Genomic DNA, 18,362 nt, shown 5'->3' with positions numbered 1-18,362 from the left:
TAAGTTCCACTGCCTAACCTGAGAGATCCCAAAACAAGTATAAAACACCTATTATAAAAATAAAAATAAAGTTTCAGCAATATATAAATAAAAATAAAACGATTACCTAATGATACAACATATATGCATAAGTTACATGAATTGTACAAAATACTAGTAAGCAATCCACATACACTTTAATTCCCATAATAGTAGCCTCATGCCCCAAAAAATATATCAGATATCATTACAAGCTTTCACACCCTGCCTACACTATGTTTGGCCTTTAATCCATGTGTTCAAAAGGAGATGTCAATGTTACCAAAAAGATATGAAACCCATGCACTCCAACCTACAGGAAAATAAAAACATGTCAACAAAGGGAAGAAAATTACAAACTTGATTAGTATTTTTATGGGGAAAAATCAACAAAAATATATGTACTTTCATGTGTTCTTTACACATCTAAACTATTATTAACAAAAAGTTTCTTTGGCAAATCATTATGCTCCTCACACCTATAAACAATGAACATTAAGTTATACGTATATATAAATAATCATGACCACACTAGACAATATTAAAAGATAAATATAAAAAAATGACATAACTATCGAGCACGTTTCTGAGCCTTCTCCACTATTTCAAACTTTGAAGGATCATGCTCTGTAGAGCTTGCTTCTTTTCTATTTTTAGACCCCATTGGATGACCTTTGTGAGGTTTAACATTAAGCTCAAGAGTTAATGGAAGAGCATTTTATCAGGCTCATCAAGTGTTGGTTGACTTCCTATATATCACAAACAAACACATTTATATATGTAGAATATATACTTTGGTTTTATCAATGTGTTAGACATTTGATTATCAAATTTATACCAAAGCATTGTATGCATTATATCAAGTTTACACCAAAACATTGTATGTATCAAACTTAACTCTAACATTGTAGGTATTTACTGGCAGCAGACTCGAAATTTAAGCTGTAAAGCAGCTCTATACATCGATTTTTGCACATTGAGATTAGGCACCCAATAATTCCATATGGTCATGGAGCCTAGGTAAAACCATTTAAACCTAATACCAATTTACCATTAAGTTAAAGTGTATTGGGGACCAATACAAACAGCATTCCAATAGAAAATTAATTTCCCCAAAACCAACACAAATCAATTTTTAATTTTCTGATCCATGATTTGAAAAATCTTCTTTAAAAATTAAAACTACACCAGTATTCATTCATTCGATTGAAATTTGAACCACAAATTAGGGAAAGAAAAAAATAACCCTAAAAAACAAATTGAGATAAAAACCTTACGCAAGAGGAGAACAAAAACCCTAAATTCCAAAATCAATCTTAATAATTTGAGAAAATACTTTAGAAACTTACCATCAAAAGTGTTAAGAGGAGATTTTGAAATTTCCTCCATGCCATCCTCCTTGCATGCCATATCTAACATGTTCTGCAACTCAATGTCCATATGGAGCTCTTCATCTGTTATTATCAGGTCATCATTGTGGTTTTTCACAAGAAGTAATAAAGAAGGGTAATATATTGGCTTTTTGTGGAAGGTATGAATGGAAGCAAAGAGGACAGGGGAACGGAGGCACAGAGGAAGGGGAGAAGTCTGGGAGTTTATCTTGAGTGTTGGTTCTTTCTAAGTGAAAAATTCAAAAATAAAAAGCAACTTTCAAAAGTAAAAAATTAGGAAGTGGAAAATTAAATTGTAGGATACCAATTAAGTATTAAAAAATAGTAAAAGTGTGGGAAAAGTAGTTAGGGGTGTGTGAATATGCAGATAGAAGCGAATGATTTTTTAACTTCAGTCGATTGCAAGGTATTAGACATGACGGAAACTTATCTCTTCTGAACCTACCATTTTGGGATTGGAATGGAGAAGTTTCTTCATGGGTATTTCATCTTTCACCTTTAAGTTGGACAAAATTTCTTCAATTTTCCTCCGACATAATTTGTATATACTTCCTCCAACTCCAATCCAATCCCAAGCACCAAACGAGGCTATTATATTTGAAAAGATAATGCTAGAGAGATCAAATTTTGTAAAACAAATGAGGTAGATGTTGATGATTGAATTATTACTTAAATGTCAATTAACGTGTTCATTTCCTATTAATGACATATTATTTAATTTGTAAATTTAGTTTAAAATTTGGTCACTGTAACATTGTTCTATTTGAAAACATGTGGAGTGGGGGAAAGTTCCCCACCAAGTCAAACAACTTCCTTCTGCATTTAAACGTGGGGCCTTTATATTCAATGTGATCGAAAATCCGCAGTCAATTATGCATTGGATTCCGTATAACATGAATTATCAATAATCTTCTTTTTTTCTTCTGCATGACTTGTATTTCATCCCAGCCTTATTAAGGACTGATTTGGTTTGTTCGGTTGGATTGGAATAGATACCTCTCTAATTTCAAGGCATATTGAAGGTAGAAGTGAATAATTTTTCATCAAGAGGAAATTAGAAGATAATTCGACATGAAGAAACTCATCTTTTCTAATCCTATCATTTTGAAGAGGATTGGAATAGATAAGTCTCATTTATGAGTAATCAAGCTTTTACCCTCAAATTGGACATAATTTGCTCATATCTCCCCTCAACATATCTCTGAATTAGAGAGTTATTCATTTCAATTCAGTCTTACATACCAAACGAGGCCCAAGGCCCAAGTGATCTTTGTGCATCTCGAAAGGACAAGGTAAAGTTTTGAGGCACACACTTTGATGATCTATGTGAAGTTTCGCATTCACTATTCTACTAACCTCATGAAAAATTTGTCACTCTAAGCGATGAGACAACTAATGAAGCAAAAGGAAATTATTTCCACAACTCCTTTCTATTTCTTACATTTTTGTTCTTACTTAGCCACATGATTGAATAAATCAATGCACAAAAACAAACGAAGATGGCAGGAAGATGAAATGAAAGTGCGAAAATCATTTCCCTTGAGCAAATACCTTGAAAACATCACTTTATGATATACATATAAATCATGTTCTAAATAAATTTATAAAAAAAAAAAAAAAAAAAAGAAAAAAAAAAAGAACTTTAACGAAAAGCTCCCGGTACTGTTCACTTAACGAAAAACCATATTTTTACACTTAAAAGTCAATCATGATACTATTCACTTTACCCTTTATTTTGTCCTTATCATTAAAACTCAAAGTTTTCAAGCCATTTTCATTAGTTTTCCTTAAAAAAAATTGGGGCCTAATTTGCCTTCACCTTTTCAACAAGGAAAGTTTAACGAAAAGCTCCGGGTACTGTTTACTTTAACGAAAAACCACATTTTTACACTAAAAAGTGAATCATGGAATTATACATTTTACCATTTATTTTATTATTTTCGTTAAAACTCAAAGTTTTCAAGCCATTTTCATTAGTTTTTCCTTTCAACAAATCAATGTTGCCTTGTCACCAAAGCCGTTGAGGCAAATTGTCTTAGAACATCTACAAATAAGATGTCAAATCCTAAATGGAATGTCATGTAATCAAATTTGAAGGTAGGAGCAAGCTCTGACCGATACATCAATCCTATGTGGATTGACATATGACAAAAGGTGATGCCATATCATTTTTAATTATTTTATTGTGTGGATCCCATTAATGCATCAATTATAGATGTTGAAAATTCATTTTAATTGATTTTTTTTAAATAGATCATACAAATATAATTTATAAAAAAAAATCATATTGATTGGAAAAATAGAAAATTTAACATTATCACGTTAGCTATAAATTTAATATTTAGTATTTATTTTTTAATATCTCCATTGAATATGCTCTTGAACGCTACATTTATCCAATGGAACGACGTGGGAGGAAAATTAGGTTTGCCAGGTCAATTGCCTTGTCCCGTGAAGACCACTATTTGAAGGTCAAATTGCAGAAGTTGAACTAAAAATTTCAATTTAATTGTACTACAAAAGAATATTGGAATCTAGAGAACCAAACTGACCAAAAGTAGCTTCACCTTTTTTGAAGAGCTGAGCAATATTTTAATATGAAATATGAACATGTTCTAGTACATACATGGAATTATAAACCCATAATCACTAAGCTAAACACTTTCGCTAATCAAAAACATCTAAACACAACGTTCTACTTAGAAGGATCGTAGCTCAATTTGGTTAAGAGCATTCATCTTCTGCATCAAAGCCTTTCTGACTCGGCCTCACCAGTCACCCTATGCGACTAACGCTTGAGGTCCAGATTTCGATTCCTCTCTCTCTCTCTCTCTCTCTCTCTCTCTCTCTCTCTCTCTCTGTTGCTTGCGCAAAAAGAAAATATATCTGGTGACTCAGGAAATAAACTCCTCAACAAGTTCACCAAAATCAAACTTGCCATTGCTGCATTCCACAGCATTTAAAACCTCTTCAAACGCTGAGACGCTGCAGGGCACCACAAGGCCATTTCTCTGCTGAAAGCCGTACTCATTGTAAGCCTTCTCCAGCAACATCTTGAAGAGTGGATGAGAAAGGGAGCTTGTTGGCACCACAAACCTCTGGAGCTCCTCCCCTACATACAAGGCCAGAAACCCGATCGGGGTTTTCGACGACGGAGAGCCTCCTTGCTCTGAATCTCGGATCAGCAGACACTCATGGTATGATGGCTCCCTCTCAGCTCCTCCCATAACCTTCACTTTCTTTGCTAGCTTTTTGAAACTCACCATCCTTTTTCCCAGCATTTTGGTTTGGTTTTTTGAGGTTTAGCGAGAAAAACAGAGGAGAGGAGAGAGAGAGGTGGGTGGAAATTGAAGGTGGTGGACGTTAAGAAAGGCTAAGGAGGAGGGAGTGGCTTGATGATTTTGGTTGGTGGAGATTGGGAAATGGTGGTGGGTGGGGAGGGGATTTTATTTGAGATTTTTGGAAGTGGGGGGAATGTCTCAGAAAGGGTCTCCTCTGACTTTTTAAATTGTTAATCTATGGCCATAATAATGACTCTCTTTGTCCCCATTTGTTTCTGACTTCTTAACAGTTTAGAGCAATTAATTGATCCAAACATAACAGTTTAGAACAATTAATCTCAAAGCAAGATGTTGTAAAGTTATGGCAAATGTGAGTTAGGCCAGTTAGTTAATGTAGTGTGCTCGTTCTTTTGTATCCAAGTCTAAATCCCTTCCCCGTTTATTATAGTGTGAGATGTATTCCCCTCTTGGTATGATACATGCACTGAAAATGACCATTACATAACTAATTTCAATATGGGATGCACTTACGTTTTCTTTCTTTGTGTATCAGTAAGTGCATGAAATTTCAACTCAAAATGATACTCATATTTTGCATATTCATTTTCTGGTAAGTAGCATTAGAGGTTTTATCATTATTATCCTTGCAAACATGTTCCTCTAATGACATGTTTACTTTCTTAAAAAAAGGGAAATTATGAATCCAAAAAAAGAAAAAGAATGGAGATGGGATCAACTACTCTACTCTAGTTGACCTAGACTTGTTTTTCCGGTAACAAATTATAGATTTCAATGTAGAACCCACACTTTTTTCGATTATGTATGCATTAAGAAACATACGAGAAGCAAAAAAAATTGAAACGATTCTAATACTTATATTTTAATAAACGCGTGAAGTAAGAATTTCCTTAATTCAACAAAAGTGGGAACATCTAATGAGCCACTTTGGCATTTGACAAAAATTGTTAGAGGGTTTAGCACCACATTTGTTGGTGCACAATGCTTGTTGTATAATTTGGAATTTGAGTCAACCCAAGGGTTCCATAAATGAGACAAAAAGTATTTGATGGTGGTAAAGAGAAAACAAATTGAAGTGTAATTATTGGGCATGTAAAATGTTGAATTCCCATAAACAATGATGGAATGGCACTAACTATATATACTTTAAAATCCCTAACCACCATGGAATCATTTGTCAGTTTGAACCAAATTGCATGCCAACCACAATTTTTCTTTTTTGGTAAATAATACCAACCACATTTTATCATTACAATTTTTATAGTGCTTTGATTAACTTTATGGGGAACGAGTGGAATCTCAATTCATTAGCTGGAAAGTTAAAAAAACAAATAGTTGGTTTGTTATTATCTTTCCATACAAGAATCAACCACCGTATATAGTATAGGGCTTGCCTAATCAAACTTGAAAAAAGAACTAAGAACTACCTATGCACCAAACAAACAAACACACTCTTGCATGCCCTCTTTAGTTTTCCATTGGATAAGAAGAGTTTGGCTTCCTTAACATGTCTATTCCTACATAGTTCTCGATCATTAAAGTCGACCCCTTATCGTAAATACAAAGATAAGTGATATATTTAAGTACTTGTTCTCAATCGTCCATTGATAGTTTTCAATGATTATAATCGAACTCTTGTTGTAAATACATAGATAACTTCTCTAAGTCTACTCTTGAGTAGTCCTCAATCATTAGAGACGAACTCTTATCTATTGAATTTTTGTAAGGCTTAGCCCACTTCCCTACTCCTTTAGTGTAAATAACATCGTTTGTTCAAAAACAAAATCCAATACTAATCAACTTTTAAGTGGTCTACAATTCAATCAAATGAAATAATAGACATTAATACTAAGATTGTTCTTTGACCCCTTTATATCAGCCTAATTGAATCCTTGATAAACATGTAATTATAATACCTAACTGGTAGGTTAAAAAAGTGGGATTTGAGATTCTCTTATGGATGGAACCGTAATGTCTTCGCCAATATAAATACTAAGGTCTCTGCAAACCCTAGAAAAACAACATGCACTTCTCATTGAGTAGTTGTATTCGGCTAGATGCTTAGTAGAGGACTTTGGTATTGCTACGGCCTTCATCCTCTCATGTTTGATTTTCATGGCTACCGCTTCAATCAGGTTAGCCACTCCTACAAAGAAGTGGTGAATGGGAGTGTTGCTAGAAACTATTGAACTTGACATTGACATTTGACGTAATGAAAAGAGGGATGCCCTAACTATTACAATTGTCAAATTTGATTGAAACGTGTGAGGAGCAAAGAATAAAGAAAGTCTTAAGTTATAGGCAAACAAAAAATAAGAAAGCATGGCCGGCATTGCCTCTAAGAAAAGAAAGGCGCAGTTGACATGGAAGTTATGGTGCAACTCCACTCACTAGGAGACATGACAAATGGGACATAGGGTGGGCCGGACATATGGAACAAGATCCTTTGACTAGGCCTAGGAGTCATAGGTCAAGACTTTGAGTTGTTTATTTGGGCCATGAGATCCATTTGTACCTAAAATGTGTACTCCATTGACGGATATCAACCAAAGAAGTTTATTAATTCACAAGTGTCTGTATCGAATAATTGAGAAATTCTTGTGTCTGACAACAAAATAATATGAACTATTTAACTCACTTACAAAGAAATGAGTTTTAATGTATTTAGGTATAATTTGGACCAATACAAATATGACCTCCGAATACAAGAATTTCTCTAAGTCGTGGAGAGATGCTTGATGCTTGTAGATGATTGGATAAATCACTTTTTCTTAGTCATAAGTGATATAAGAAGATGAATATATCTATGTGGACAACTAAGAAACTTTCAAAGCTATGGTATTCAATTTTGACTTTTTTGAAAGTCTTAGTTCAATTATCACAATTGACAAATAGTGAATAGAATAAAAGTGCTCGTTCGTGTCAAGTTCAATTTTTTATTTTTTATTTTTTTTTGGGTGGGGACAAAAATGTAGGGTAAACGCGGTTGTCAATTTGCTTTCACCCCAAGTCTTCTAGTTCAAATAGGCTTATCGGAGACCTATGCTTGTTGATTTGCTTTCACCCATTTGCATTGATATTGAAAGTAACGCAACAACTATTGGGTTCAGAATCCTTCATTTGATCCTCAACTCAAAATATTAAGGGAAACTCTGCCTACATAAGTTTATCTTACGGAGTTGGTTTCAAGCCCAGATAAAAGAGAAAGATAGTACAACGGCTACGAGGGGGATTGGCCACCCCAATCTCTCTTTTGATCTCGTAAATGGCATATACGTAGATGATTGGATCGACGGCTGACACGACGACTATGAGATTGAGGGATGGGTAAGATGAGTAGATACAAAGGGCAATACAGGCAAGGACTGAGGCATGGTTATGGGGTTTGTGGAGTGAGAGATTCAGAGCGCAGACTTGCTCCAATGGTAGTTGCTTTGTTGGGTAGTTGAAGACGATGAGAGATTCAGAGCGCATACTTGCTCCAATGGCAGTTGCTTTGTTGGGTAGTTGAAGACAATAGAGGAGATGAAAATGAAGAAGGCAGAGAAAATGAAAAAGATGAAGGCGGAGAAAATAAGGGAGGGAAACGTACAGAGGAAGATTATTAATCTATCTATATATAAAGCCATTTGAAAAGTGAATAGTGATTTTGATGTCACCAAGCTTCAACAAAAATATTTGGACAAAAATGCCCCCAAGACAAAAAACTTCAAAGGCATCCCAAAATAATGTATCAAAGGAATTGGCATTGTCGTCATTTAACAGTGTTTTTTTTTTTAAATTATTTTTTTTTAGTTAGTGCCTTACAATAGGCACAAAAATATTTGGACAAAAATGCCCCCAAGACGAAAAAACTTCAAAGGCATCCCAAAATAATGCATCAAATAAGGTAGGGGGCATTTTCGTCATTATAATAGTATTTTTTTAATAATTAATTTTTTGTGGGGTTTTTTTTTAATTAGTACCTTACAATAGGCTAGCAATAATATGATTCAATTTCTCCATTTTTAAACACGTTCAAAACATTTTAAGAGGCGTGTAATACCGGTTATAAAGAAGTTTCTTCATTGGTATTTCATCTTTTACTTTTAAGTTGGACATAATTTCTTCAATTTTCCTCCAACATAATTTGTATATACTTCCTCCAACTCCAATCCAATCCCAAGCACCAAACGAGGCTATTATATTTGAAAAGATAATGCTAGAGAGATCAAATTTTGTAAACCATATGAGGTAAATGTTGATGATTGAATTATTACTTAAGTGTCGATTAACGTGTTCATTTCCTATTAGTCACACATTATTTAATTTGCAAATTTAATTTAAAATTTGGCCATTGTAACATTGTTCTATTTGAAAACATGTGTAGTGGGGGAAAGTTCCCCACCAAGTCAAACAACTTCCTTCTGCATTTAAACGTGGGGCCTTTATATTCAATGTGATCGAAAATCTGCAGTCAATTATGCATTGGATTCCGTATAACATGAATTATCAATAATCTTCTTTTTTCTTCTGCATGACTTGTATTTCATCCCAGCCTTATTAAGGACTGATTTGGTTTGTTCGGTTCGATTGAAATAGATACCTCTCTAATTTCAAGGCATATTGAAGGTAGAAGTGAATGATTTTTCATCAAGAGGAAATTAGAAGATAATTCGACATGAAGAAACTCATCTTTTCTAATCCTACCATTTTGAAGAGGATTGGAATAGATAAGTCTCATTTATGAGTAATCAAGCTTCTACCCTCAAATTGGACATAATTTTCTCATATCTCCCCTCAACATATCTCTGAATTAGAGAGTTATTCATTCCAATTCAGTCTTACATACCAAACGAGGCTCAAGGCCCAAGTGATCTTTGTGCATCTCGAAGGGACAAGGTAAAGTTTTGAGGCACACGTACTTTGATGATCTATGTGAAGTTTCGCATTCGCTATTCTACTAACCTTATGAAAAATTTGTCACTCTAAGCGATGAGACAACTAATGAAGCAAAAGGAAATTATTTCCACAACTCCTTTCTATTTCTTACATTTTTGTTCTTACTTAGCCACATGATTGAATAAATCAATGCACAAAAACAAACGAAGAATGCAGGAAGATGAAATGAAAGTGCGAAAATCATTTCCCTTGAGCAAATACCCTGAAAACATCACTTTATGATATACATATAAATCATGTTCTAAATAAATTTATAAAATAAAAAATAAAAAATAAAAAAAATGAACTTTAACGAAAAGCTCCCTGTACTATTCACTTTAACGAAAAACCATATTTTTACACTTAAAAGTCAATCATGATACTATTCACTTTACCCTTTATTTTGTCAAATATCGTTAAAACTAAAAGTTTTCAAGCCATTTTCATTATTTTTTCTTAAAAAAAATTGAGGCCTAATTTGCCTTCACCTTTTCAATAAGGGAACTTTAATGAAAAGCTTCGGGTACTGTTCACTTTAACGAAAAACCACATTTTTACACTACAAAGTCAATCCTAGTACTATACATTTTACCATTTATTTTATTATTTTCATTAAAACTCAAAGTTTTTAAGCCTTTTTCATTAGTTTTTCCTTTCAACAAAGCAATGTTGCCTTGTCACCAAAGCCGTTGAGGCAAATTGCCTTAGACCATCTCCAAATAAGATGTCAAATTCTAAGTGGAATGTCATGTAATCAAATTTGAAGGTAGGAGCAAATTCCAACCGATATATCAATCCTATGTGGATTGACATATGACAAAAGGTGATGCCATATCATTTTTAATTATTTTATTGTGTGGATCCCATTAATGCACTAATTATAGACCTTGAAAATTCATTTTAATTGATTTTTTTTTAAATAGATCATACAAATATAATTTATAACAAAAAAACATATCGATTGGAAAAAAAGAAAATTTGATATTGTCACGTTAGCTTTAAAATTAACATTTGATATTTATCTTTTGACATCTATATTGAAGATGCTCTTGATCGCTACATTCATCCAATGGAATGATGTGGAAGGAAAATTAGGTTTGCCACTTCAATTGCCTTGTCCCGTGAAGACCACTATTTGAAGGTCAAATTGCAGAAGTTGAACTGAAAATTTCAATTTAATTGTACTACAAAAGAATATTGGAATCTAGAGAACCAAATTGACCAAAAGTAGCTTGACCTTTTTTGAAGAGCTGAGCAATATTTTAATATGAAATATGAACAGGTTCTAGTACATACATGGAATTATAAACCCAAATTATAAACCCATAATCACTAAGCTAAACACTTTCACTAATCAAAAACATCTAAACACAACATTCTACTTGAAGTGGTGAATGGGAGTGTTGCTAGAAACTATTGAACTTGACATTGACATTTGACGTAATGAAGAGAGGGATGCCCTAACTATTACAATTGTCAAATTTGATTGAAACGTGTGAGGAGCAAAGAATAAAGAAAGTCTTAAGTTATAGGCAATCAAAAAATAAGAAAGCATGGCTGGCATTGCCTCTAAGAAAAGAAAGGCGTAGTTGACGTGGAATTTATGGTGCAACTCCACTCACTAGGAAACATGAGAAATGGGACATAGGGTGGGCCGGACAATATATGGAACAAGATCCTTTGACTAGGCCTAAGAGTCATACGTCAAGATTTTGAGTTGTTTGTTTGGGTCATGAGATCCATTTGTACCTAAAATGTGTACTTCTTTGACATGTATCTTCTAGAAATTTAAATTCAACCAAAAGAATTTATTAATCCGCAAGTGTCTGTGTCGAATAATTGAAAAATTCTTGTGTCCAACAACAAAATAATATGAACTATTTAACTTACTTACAAAGAAATGAGTTTTAATGTATTTAGTTATAATTTGGACCAATACAAATATGACCTCCGAATACAAGAATTTCTCTAAGTCGCGGAGAGATGCTTGATGCTTGTAGATGATTGGATAAATCACTTTTTCTTAGTCACAAGTGATATAAGAAGATGAATATATCTATGTGGACAACTAAGAAACTTTCAAAGCTATGGTATTCAATTTTGACTTTTTTAAAAGTCTTAGTTCAATTATCACAATTGACAAATAGTGAATAGTATAAAAGTGCTTGTTCGTGTCAAGTTCAATTTTTTATTTTTTATTTTTTTTTGGGTGGGAACAAAAATATAGGGTAAACACGGCTGTCGATTTGCTTTCACCCCAAGTCTTCTAGTTCAAATAGGCTTATCGGAGACCTAGGCTTGTCGATTTGCTTTCACCCATTTGCATTGATATTAAAAGTAACACAACAACTGTTGGGTTCAGAATCCTTCATTTGATCCTCAACTCAAAATATTAAGGGAAACTCTGCCTACGTAAGTTTATCTAACGAAGTTGGTTTCAAGCCCGAATAAAAGAGAAAGATAGTACATTGGCTATGAGGGGGATTGGCCACCCCACTCTTTTGATCTCGTAAATGGCATACACGTGGGGGATTGGATCGATGGCTGACAGGACGACCATGAGATTGAGGGATGGGCAAGAGGAGCAGATAGAAAGGGCAATACAAGCAAGGACTGAGGCATGGTTATGGGGTTTGCGGAGCGAGAGATTCGTATGCAAGGTAGTAGTGCAATGGGCAGAGCCACGACGTCAGAGCGCAGACTTCCTCCAATGGCAGTTGCTTTGTTGGGTAGTTGAAAACGATAAAGGAGATGAAAATGAAGAAGGCAGAGAAAATGAAAAAGATGAAGGCGGAGAAAATGAGGGAGGGAAACGTCCAGAGGGAGATTATTAATCTATCTATATGTAAAGACATTTGAAAAGTGAATAGTGATTTTGATGTGCTTCAACAAAATATTTGGATAAAAATGCCCTCAAGATAAAAAAAACTTCAAAACCAAAAAACTTCAAAATGCCCTCAAGATAAAAATGCCCTATGGAAGATGAAGCTTCCATAGGATCCTCTGAAGCTTCCCTTTTTTTTTTTTTGCTTGTATACCCTATAACCATAAAAATGTTGAAATGGAAGCCGTGTTTATGCACCCGTAATCGGAATAAAAATAAGAAATCTGATGACGGTTACAGATCATTCTTCTGTTTACTAAAAGGAATCAAGAATATTCGGGCCCATATAAAAATGGAATTCAACTCCTATTTTTGAAGGAATCGGATTCCTTGGTGCAATTGAATTCCGGTGCAATCAGGAATTCATGATTTTGACTCATTATACCTCACAAATTTTATAACATATGAAGGTTGCCTAGGGTGTATTTATAGCAGAGAAACGCTTAATTGCAGATTGATACTGCAACGAAATATGTCTTTTTTTGAAAGGTTAAAAAAGAGGTTTTAAAGAGGTGAGAAAGAGGGAAAAATTATGGATTATTTTATCAAGAGGTAGAAAGTTTCTATATTTTATAAATATATATTGATATGGAAATTAAAGTCTTATAACCTAGCACATTAATTAATTATTTAGAACATAGACGACACTGATTACAATGGTTTTAATTCCAATTCAGAGGTGTTTGGTAAATAATTTTATGGAATCAACATCATTCTTACTCTAATTTCAGATAGTTTAGTAAACAACTTTCATAAGAATTCAATTCTAATTCCTCTTCTATTCAATTCTTCTCAATCTGAATATGAATTAGTAAACGTGACAGGTAACAATAAGTTTTCCTTTAAACTAGGTTATGCGCTTTGGTTGGGGAGGGGACTCCTCACGCCGTGTCTTTAGTTTGGACATAGATGGAGCATGACTCCATGAGGGTTAGACTTACCCTTTGGTAAACCCTGAACCCAACCAGGAAATGGTTTGAACGTATAAAAGAGAGAGACAAGAAATAAAAGGCAGGACTTAGGGTTGCAGCGATCAAATTACGAAAGTGAATTGGGACGACAGCGATGGCATCAAAATTGGCAACAGTAATCGTAAAGAGACAGAGACAGAGACAGAGGGACCCGCCGATCTTACTGCAGGTGGGTTTGGCTCGACCAAATTTCAATAGCTCTAGTAGCAGCTCATTGAGGACTTTGTGGTACGTTATTGAAGAGAAACCATGGGCAGAAGAAGTAGACAATGGGGTCAGAAGAATGGCTCTTCCCACATCGGCTTCAGGGAGAGGAAGCGAATTTTCACGTGCCGTGATACTATCCGACGATTGCCGCTTCACGGAGTGCGTTACCGCTTCAAACATCCGAGCGGCATTCTCTATTCCAACTCCCACCTATACTTCGTGGGTGGAGAGTTCAAAGAGTTGCTAAAATTTGGTTACTAACGACCCAAATCGGGTGTATTCAGATTTAGGCAGTTAGACTTGGAAGCCCAATGGGAAAAGCAGTGGCGGCGGCAGGACGGTAATGGTTACTATTTGGTTGACCGGATATCGTCACAGCCGCTCGCGACGACGGTTGGTTTTATGTGGCGACAGATGAACACTTTCTGCTCGTCCATCCTCCCACCGGCCGGTACGAGGAGTTGCCTTCCATACCAAAGAGGTTTTTCTCTACTTTCCCTAGTCTTTTGGGCGTTGCTCAAAACAAGCTTTTTGCCTATGTTGGTCATGACATTCTTTGTTATGAATTTGTTCTAAAAATCTTCATCTGGTGCCGTCTAGGTCCCGCCTAGGCGCTAAGTGATTGGTTACCGTTTCGGTTAATACCCATGTGTTGAGGCATCTGCCTAGACCGCCTAGGCACTCATCTAAGTTGCGACTCACTTGGAAGAAAATAGATAATTTTCATTTGCATTTTATTTTTTTCAATAAATTGTAAGAAACTTGTTGAATACTTAAATAAACACACATTATATGCTTGTTCCTCATGTATTCATTATGTTTTAATACTTCATAATATATATGTCATTCTATTTATTAGTTTTTAATGAAATTACATATATTTTAAGTATGAACAGACACTTATTTACATGAAATATAGTAAATTTACTTAAATCCATTTAGGCGCTGGGCCCAACCTGCCGTCCGACTAACACCTAGCGTCTTTTAGAACCTTACGATCCAGAATCTCGCACGTGGGAGGCTGTTGAGGGCGGCCGCAGGATTTGTAGTGTGTGGTCCTGGAGCGGCGTGGTCCTTTACAAAGACCGCTACTTTTTTGTGGATTCGAGTTGTAATCCCATAAACGAGGACGAGGACGAGTATGTTCCTGGGATTTATGTTTTTGACATTGAGGTTGGCGAATGGTTGCCAAGCCGAGTTGAGGGGCTTGATGAGAATGATGAGTATGTGATTACCATATGCGATAGTCATAAACAGCCGCCGTTCTTGTTCAAAATCGGAACCGACGACGGTAACAATCCCAAGCTGGCTTTGGTTTGGCAACCTTCGGTGTGGGGCTTCTTTTGGACCAACAGTTCGCTGGTCCAAATTCACAATTCACCCCTTTGTTAACACCTATCCCTCTGGTTCTGGGCAACTCTAGGCTTCCGGGCTCAATTGGTGTCAAATGGAGAGCATAAACTTTCCAAGAAGTAGTAGCAGAAAAGAATATGTGAATCAGGTAGCTGTTTCTTTCGACGTGATTTTCTTGGCATGCATGTCTTAACAATTTCTAAAGTGACCCTTTTCCTTAAAATTGAATTGGATGTTGCATCTTTGGATTTTCGTGTATGAAGATACAATCACTGTTAGATTTGATCCACTGCAATAATAGTGCCATCACAAGTAAGCGGTTATTAGTAACAAGTAGTGGAAGGGAGTGAAAAGAGGGATGCCCTAACTATTACGATTTTCAAACTTGATTGAAACGTGTGAGGAGCAAAGACTAAAGAAAGTCTCAAGTTATAGGCAAACAAACAAAAAAAAGAAAGCATGGCCGGCATTTGCCTCTAAGAAAAGAAAGGCATAGTTGACATGGAGGTTATGGTGAAAGTCCACTCACTAGGAGACATGATAAAGGGACATGGGGTGGTCAAGAGAGTTTATTTGGGCTCATTTGTACCTAAAAAGTGTACTCCCTTAACAGACACCTTCTGAAAATTCAAATTCGACCAAAGGAATTTATTAATACACAAGTGTCAGTATCGAGTAATAGAGAAATTCTTGTGTTCGACGATGACATAATGTAGATCATTTGGCCCACTCATAAATAATGAGTTTCAAGGTATTTACGAATTATTTGGATATGAACAAGCATAGTCAGCAGACACAAATATTTCTCAAAGCATGAAAATATGCTTGATGCCTGCAAATAATTGGATAAATCACTTTTTTCTTAGTTACATGGTCAGTGAGATAAGAAGTGAATAGATGAATAAAAATGCTCATTCATGTCAGGTCCAATTTTTTTTTGTGGAGACAAAAATGTAGGGTAAACGCGATTGTCGTTTTACTTTCACCCAAGTCTTGTAGTTCAAATAGGCTTATCGGAGACCTAGGCTTGTCAATTGTTATAAAAAAAAAAAAAAAAGGTTAAATTTGTAGAATGATTCATCGGTTGTCTTACCTACAAGGATTTGTTTCCCGGACCAATATCATCAACGGGTGTTTGGTCTAGTGGTATGATTCTCGCTTCGGGTGCGAGAGGTCGTGAGTTCGATTCTCGCAACACCCCTTTAATTTTTTTGTATTTTTCAATTATTGGGCTTGATTGGGCCAAGTGTCTGCTACTTAGCATTTTATGGGCTCTCAAGCAAAACCCGTTTCCATTTCAATAGAAACCAGAGAGATCAGAAATTTCCCTCGCTAGGGTTTTTGCAGTAGTCGACTTCGTCTCCCAAAACCTCACACTTTCTCTCTCTCTCTAGTTCCTCGCCATGAGCAGATCAGGCCAGCCTCCGGATCTGAAAAAGTAATTTTTTTTTTTCTGTCTCAAATGCTCGATTTCGTCGTTCCGATTCTCTGCTCTATTTTTTTATTTTTTTTTTGTGGGATTTTTTTTTTTTTAATTAGGATGCTAATTAATTGGAATTTGTTGCTTTTTTTTTTTTTTTTTTTTTTTTTCTCAATAGGTACATGGACAAAAAGCTCCAAAGTAAGTTTTGGATGCAGTTTCTCCCCTATTTTTTCTCTTTACTGCTGGATTTGTATTCTTGTTCTGTTTGGTTGCTGGGAAAATTAGCTGAATTCAACTGCTAAAGTTGGTATTATGTTTAGATTATATGGGTATTAACTATTTAGTGGAAATTGAATAGGCATTAGGCAGTAAGCCGAATCGATTATGTTTTGGTTTCTTGGTGAAACTCTTTAACATTACAGAAACCTTGCTTTTCAGAAACCATACTGTCATAATACCAATATTCGTAGGTCAAAAAATTTAGTAATACGAAGTATTCATATGTTCGCATCGTTTTAATATGTGTCCCATCCTTTTTAGAGACTGTAGGTTTAGATTTTTTCTTTGGCAGTAATTTGTTACTGAATGTCATGATTTTGGACTGTTAAGTGTTACGGATTCAATGTTTTTGTCCGCTTAATATGCGGTGATTTTATCATGCGTGGGATGAATATGTAATTCTAAATGTGAACATCAACTTTAACTTAGTTACATTGCATACATTCAAGCATTGGAATCGGAATCTGTTTATTCTTGTACATTTTTAGTGAAGTAGGGATACTTTTTGCTGCATATGCACACTCCATCTGAGTGAGCACATAAAGATGTATTTGTATTAGTTAGAAAGGATCTGCCCTTTTTTTGTATGGGTTTATTAGTTGTTTTCCTTGCGTTATATGATGAATGAGTTGTTTCGGGCTTCTGGCTCCTCTTTAAACTCACTGGGCATTTTGGATTTTTTTTAACTCTAGATGTTCCGGAATCGTTGTGTGAAAATCAAGTTATAACTTGCCCCCTCTAACTTCGCTACATTTTTCCTATTTATGAGTGGTTTGTAGAGAAGTAGTTGAAATTTGGGGGGAAATGGTAGAAGTCAAAACTTTATGTCTAACATGTGCAGAAACAATTTTCCTGATACTATTGGAATCTGTAATTTTCTTTTCTTTAACGTTATGAGAAACTTTAAAGGGCTGAAGTGACTGATGTCTTCGATTGCAGTCAAGCTGAATGCTAATCGCATGGTTGTTGGTACCCTCCGTGGTTTTGACCAGTTCATGAACCTGGTTGTGGACAACACCGAAGAAGTGAATGGCAATGAAAAGAATGAAATTGGCATGGTGGTAGGTCCTAGTTTTCTCCTCTTTTGTTTGTTAGTTTTATAGTTGCACTGCCATTTGCCACATGTTCCAGTAATTAAGTTGGTTGCTTAATTCTTACTTTTGTTTCTGCAGGTGATCCGAGGCAATAGTGTGGTTACAGTTGAAGCACTCGAACCAGTGGCTAAAATGCAGTGATGATTCCGGCTTTGCATTCTTTGAGTTAGATGTATTTTCTTTCGGTAATATGTACTTGCTTTGGTTGTTATGGAATACCAGTTAGTTGCCTTGTGATAATATACAATGTACTTGTCAGCCTGGATGTCGATTGTATGACTCACTTTGACTTACTCTTTGCCAATTTCTACTTTCTAGACTCGTGTAAATGAGCTACTACAGCTGCGTGCTTCCCGCCTCCCCTGCAGTTGAATTGGGACGAGGTCTTACTTGTTTACGAGCTACTGAATTAGCTCATATTTTGCATATATATATCAGTCTAGTTGGATGGTGTCTTGATATGCATGTCGAACTTCAGAAGTAGGCAACGGGGTCTATTTTGATCCCGGAGTCGCTTTTGAAT

General features: G+C 35.4%; 2 protein-coding genes and 1 non-coding gene across 3 annotated transcripts; 2 read left to right on the top strand and 1 right to left on the bottom strand.

The window, feature by feature from the left end:
- Nucleotides 1-4,303: 4,303 nt before the first annotated feature.
- On the bottom strand, nt 4,304-4,675 carry LOC137713360 (auxin-induced protein 15A). Its single transcript, XM_068452650.1, has one exon. It carries the CDS (start codon nt 4,673-4,675, stop codon nt 4,304-4,306), a length of 372 nt encoding a protein of 123 aa, XP_068308751.1.
- An 11,497-nt stretch (nt 4,676-16,172) lies between these two features.
- On the top strand, nt 16,173-16,244 carry TRNAP-CGG (transfer RNA proline (anticodon CGG)). Its single transcript has one exon. It is a non-coding gene; the product is annotated as a tRNA-Pro (tRNA).
- Nucleotides 16,245-16,344: 100 nt separating this feature from the next.
- LOC137713365 (probable small nuclear ribonucleoprotein G) lies at nt 16,345-18,168 on the top strand. The gene is made up of 4 exons (XM_068452655.1): nt 16,345-16,481; nt 16,642-16,664; nt 17,685-17,806; nt 17,918-18,168. The coding sequence occupies exons 1-4, from the start codon at nt 16,447-16,449 to the stop codon at nt 17,978-17,980; spliced, it is 243 nt and encodes an 80-aa protein (XP_068308756.1). The 5' UTR covers nt 16,345-16,446; the 3' UTR covers nt 17,981-18,168.
- Nucleotides 18,169-18,362: the final 194 nt, after the last annotated feature.

Source organism: Pyrus communis, chromosome 13 (assembly GCF_963583255.1).
Source record: "Pyrus communis chromosome 13, drPyrComm1.1, whole genome shotgun sequence".
Taxonomy (NCBI): Eukaryota; Viridiplantae; Streptophyta; class Magnoliopsida; order Rosales; family Rosaceae; genus Pyrus; species Pyrus communis.
This window is presented reverse-complemented; position numbering and strand designations above follow the sequence as displayed.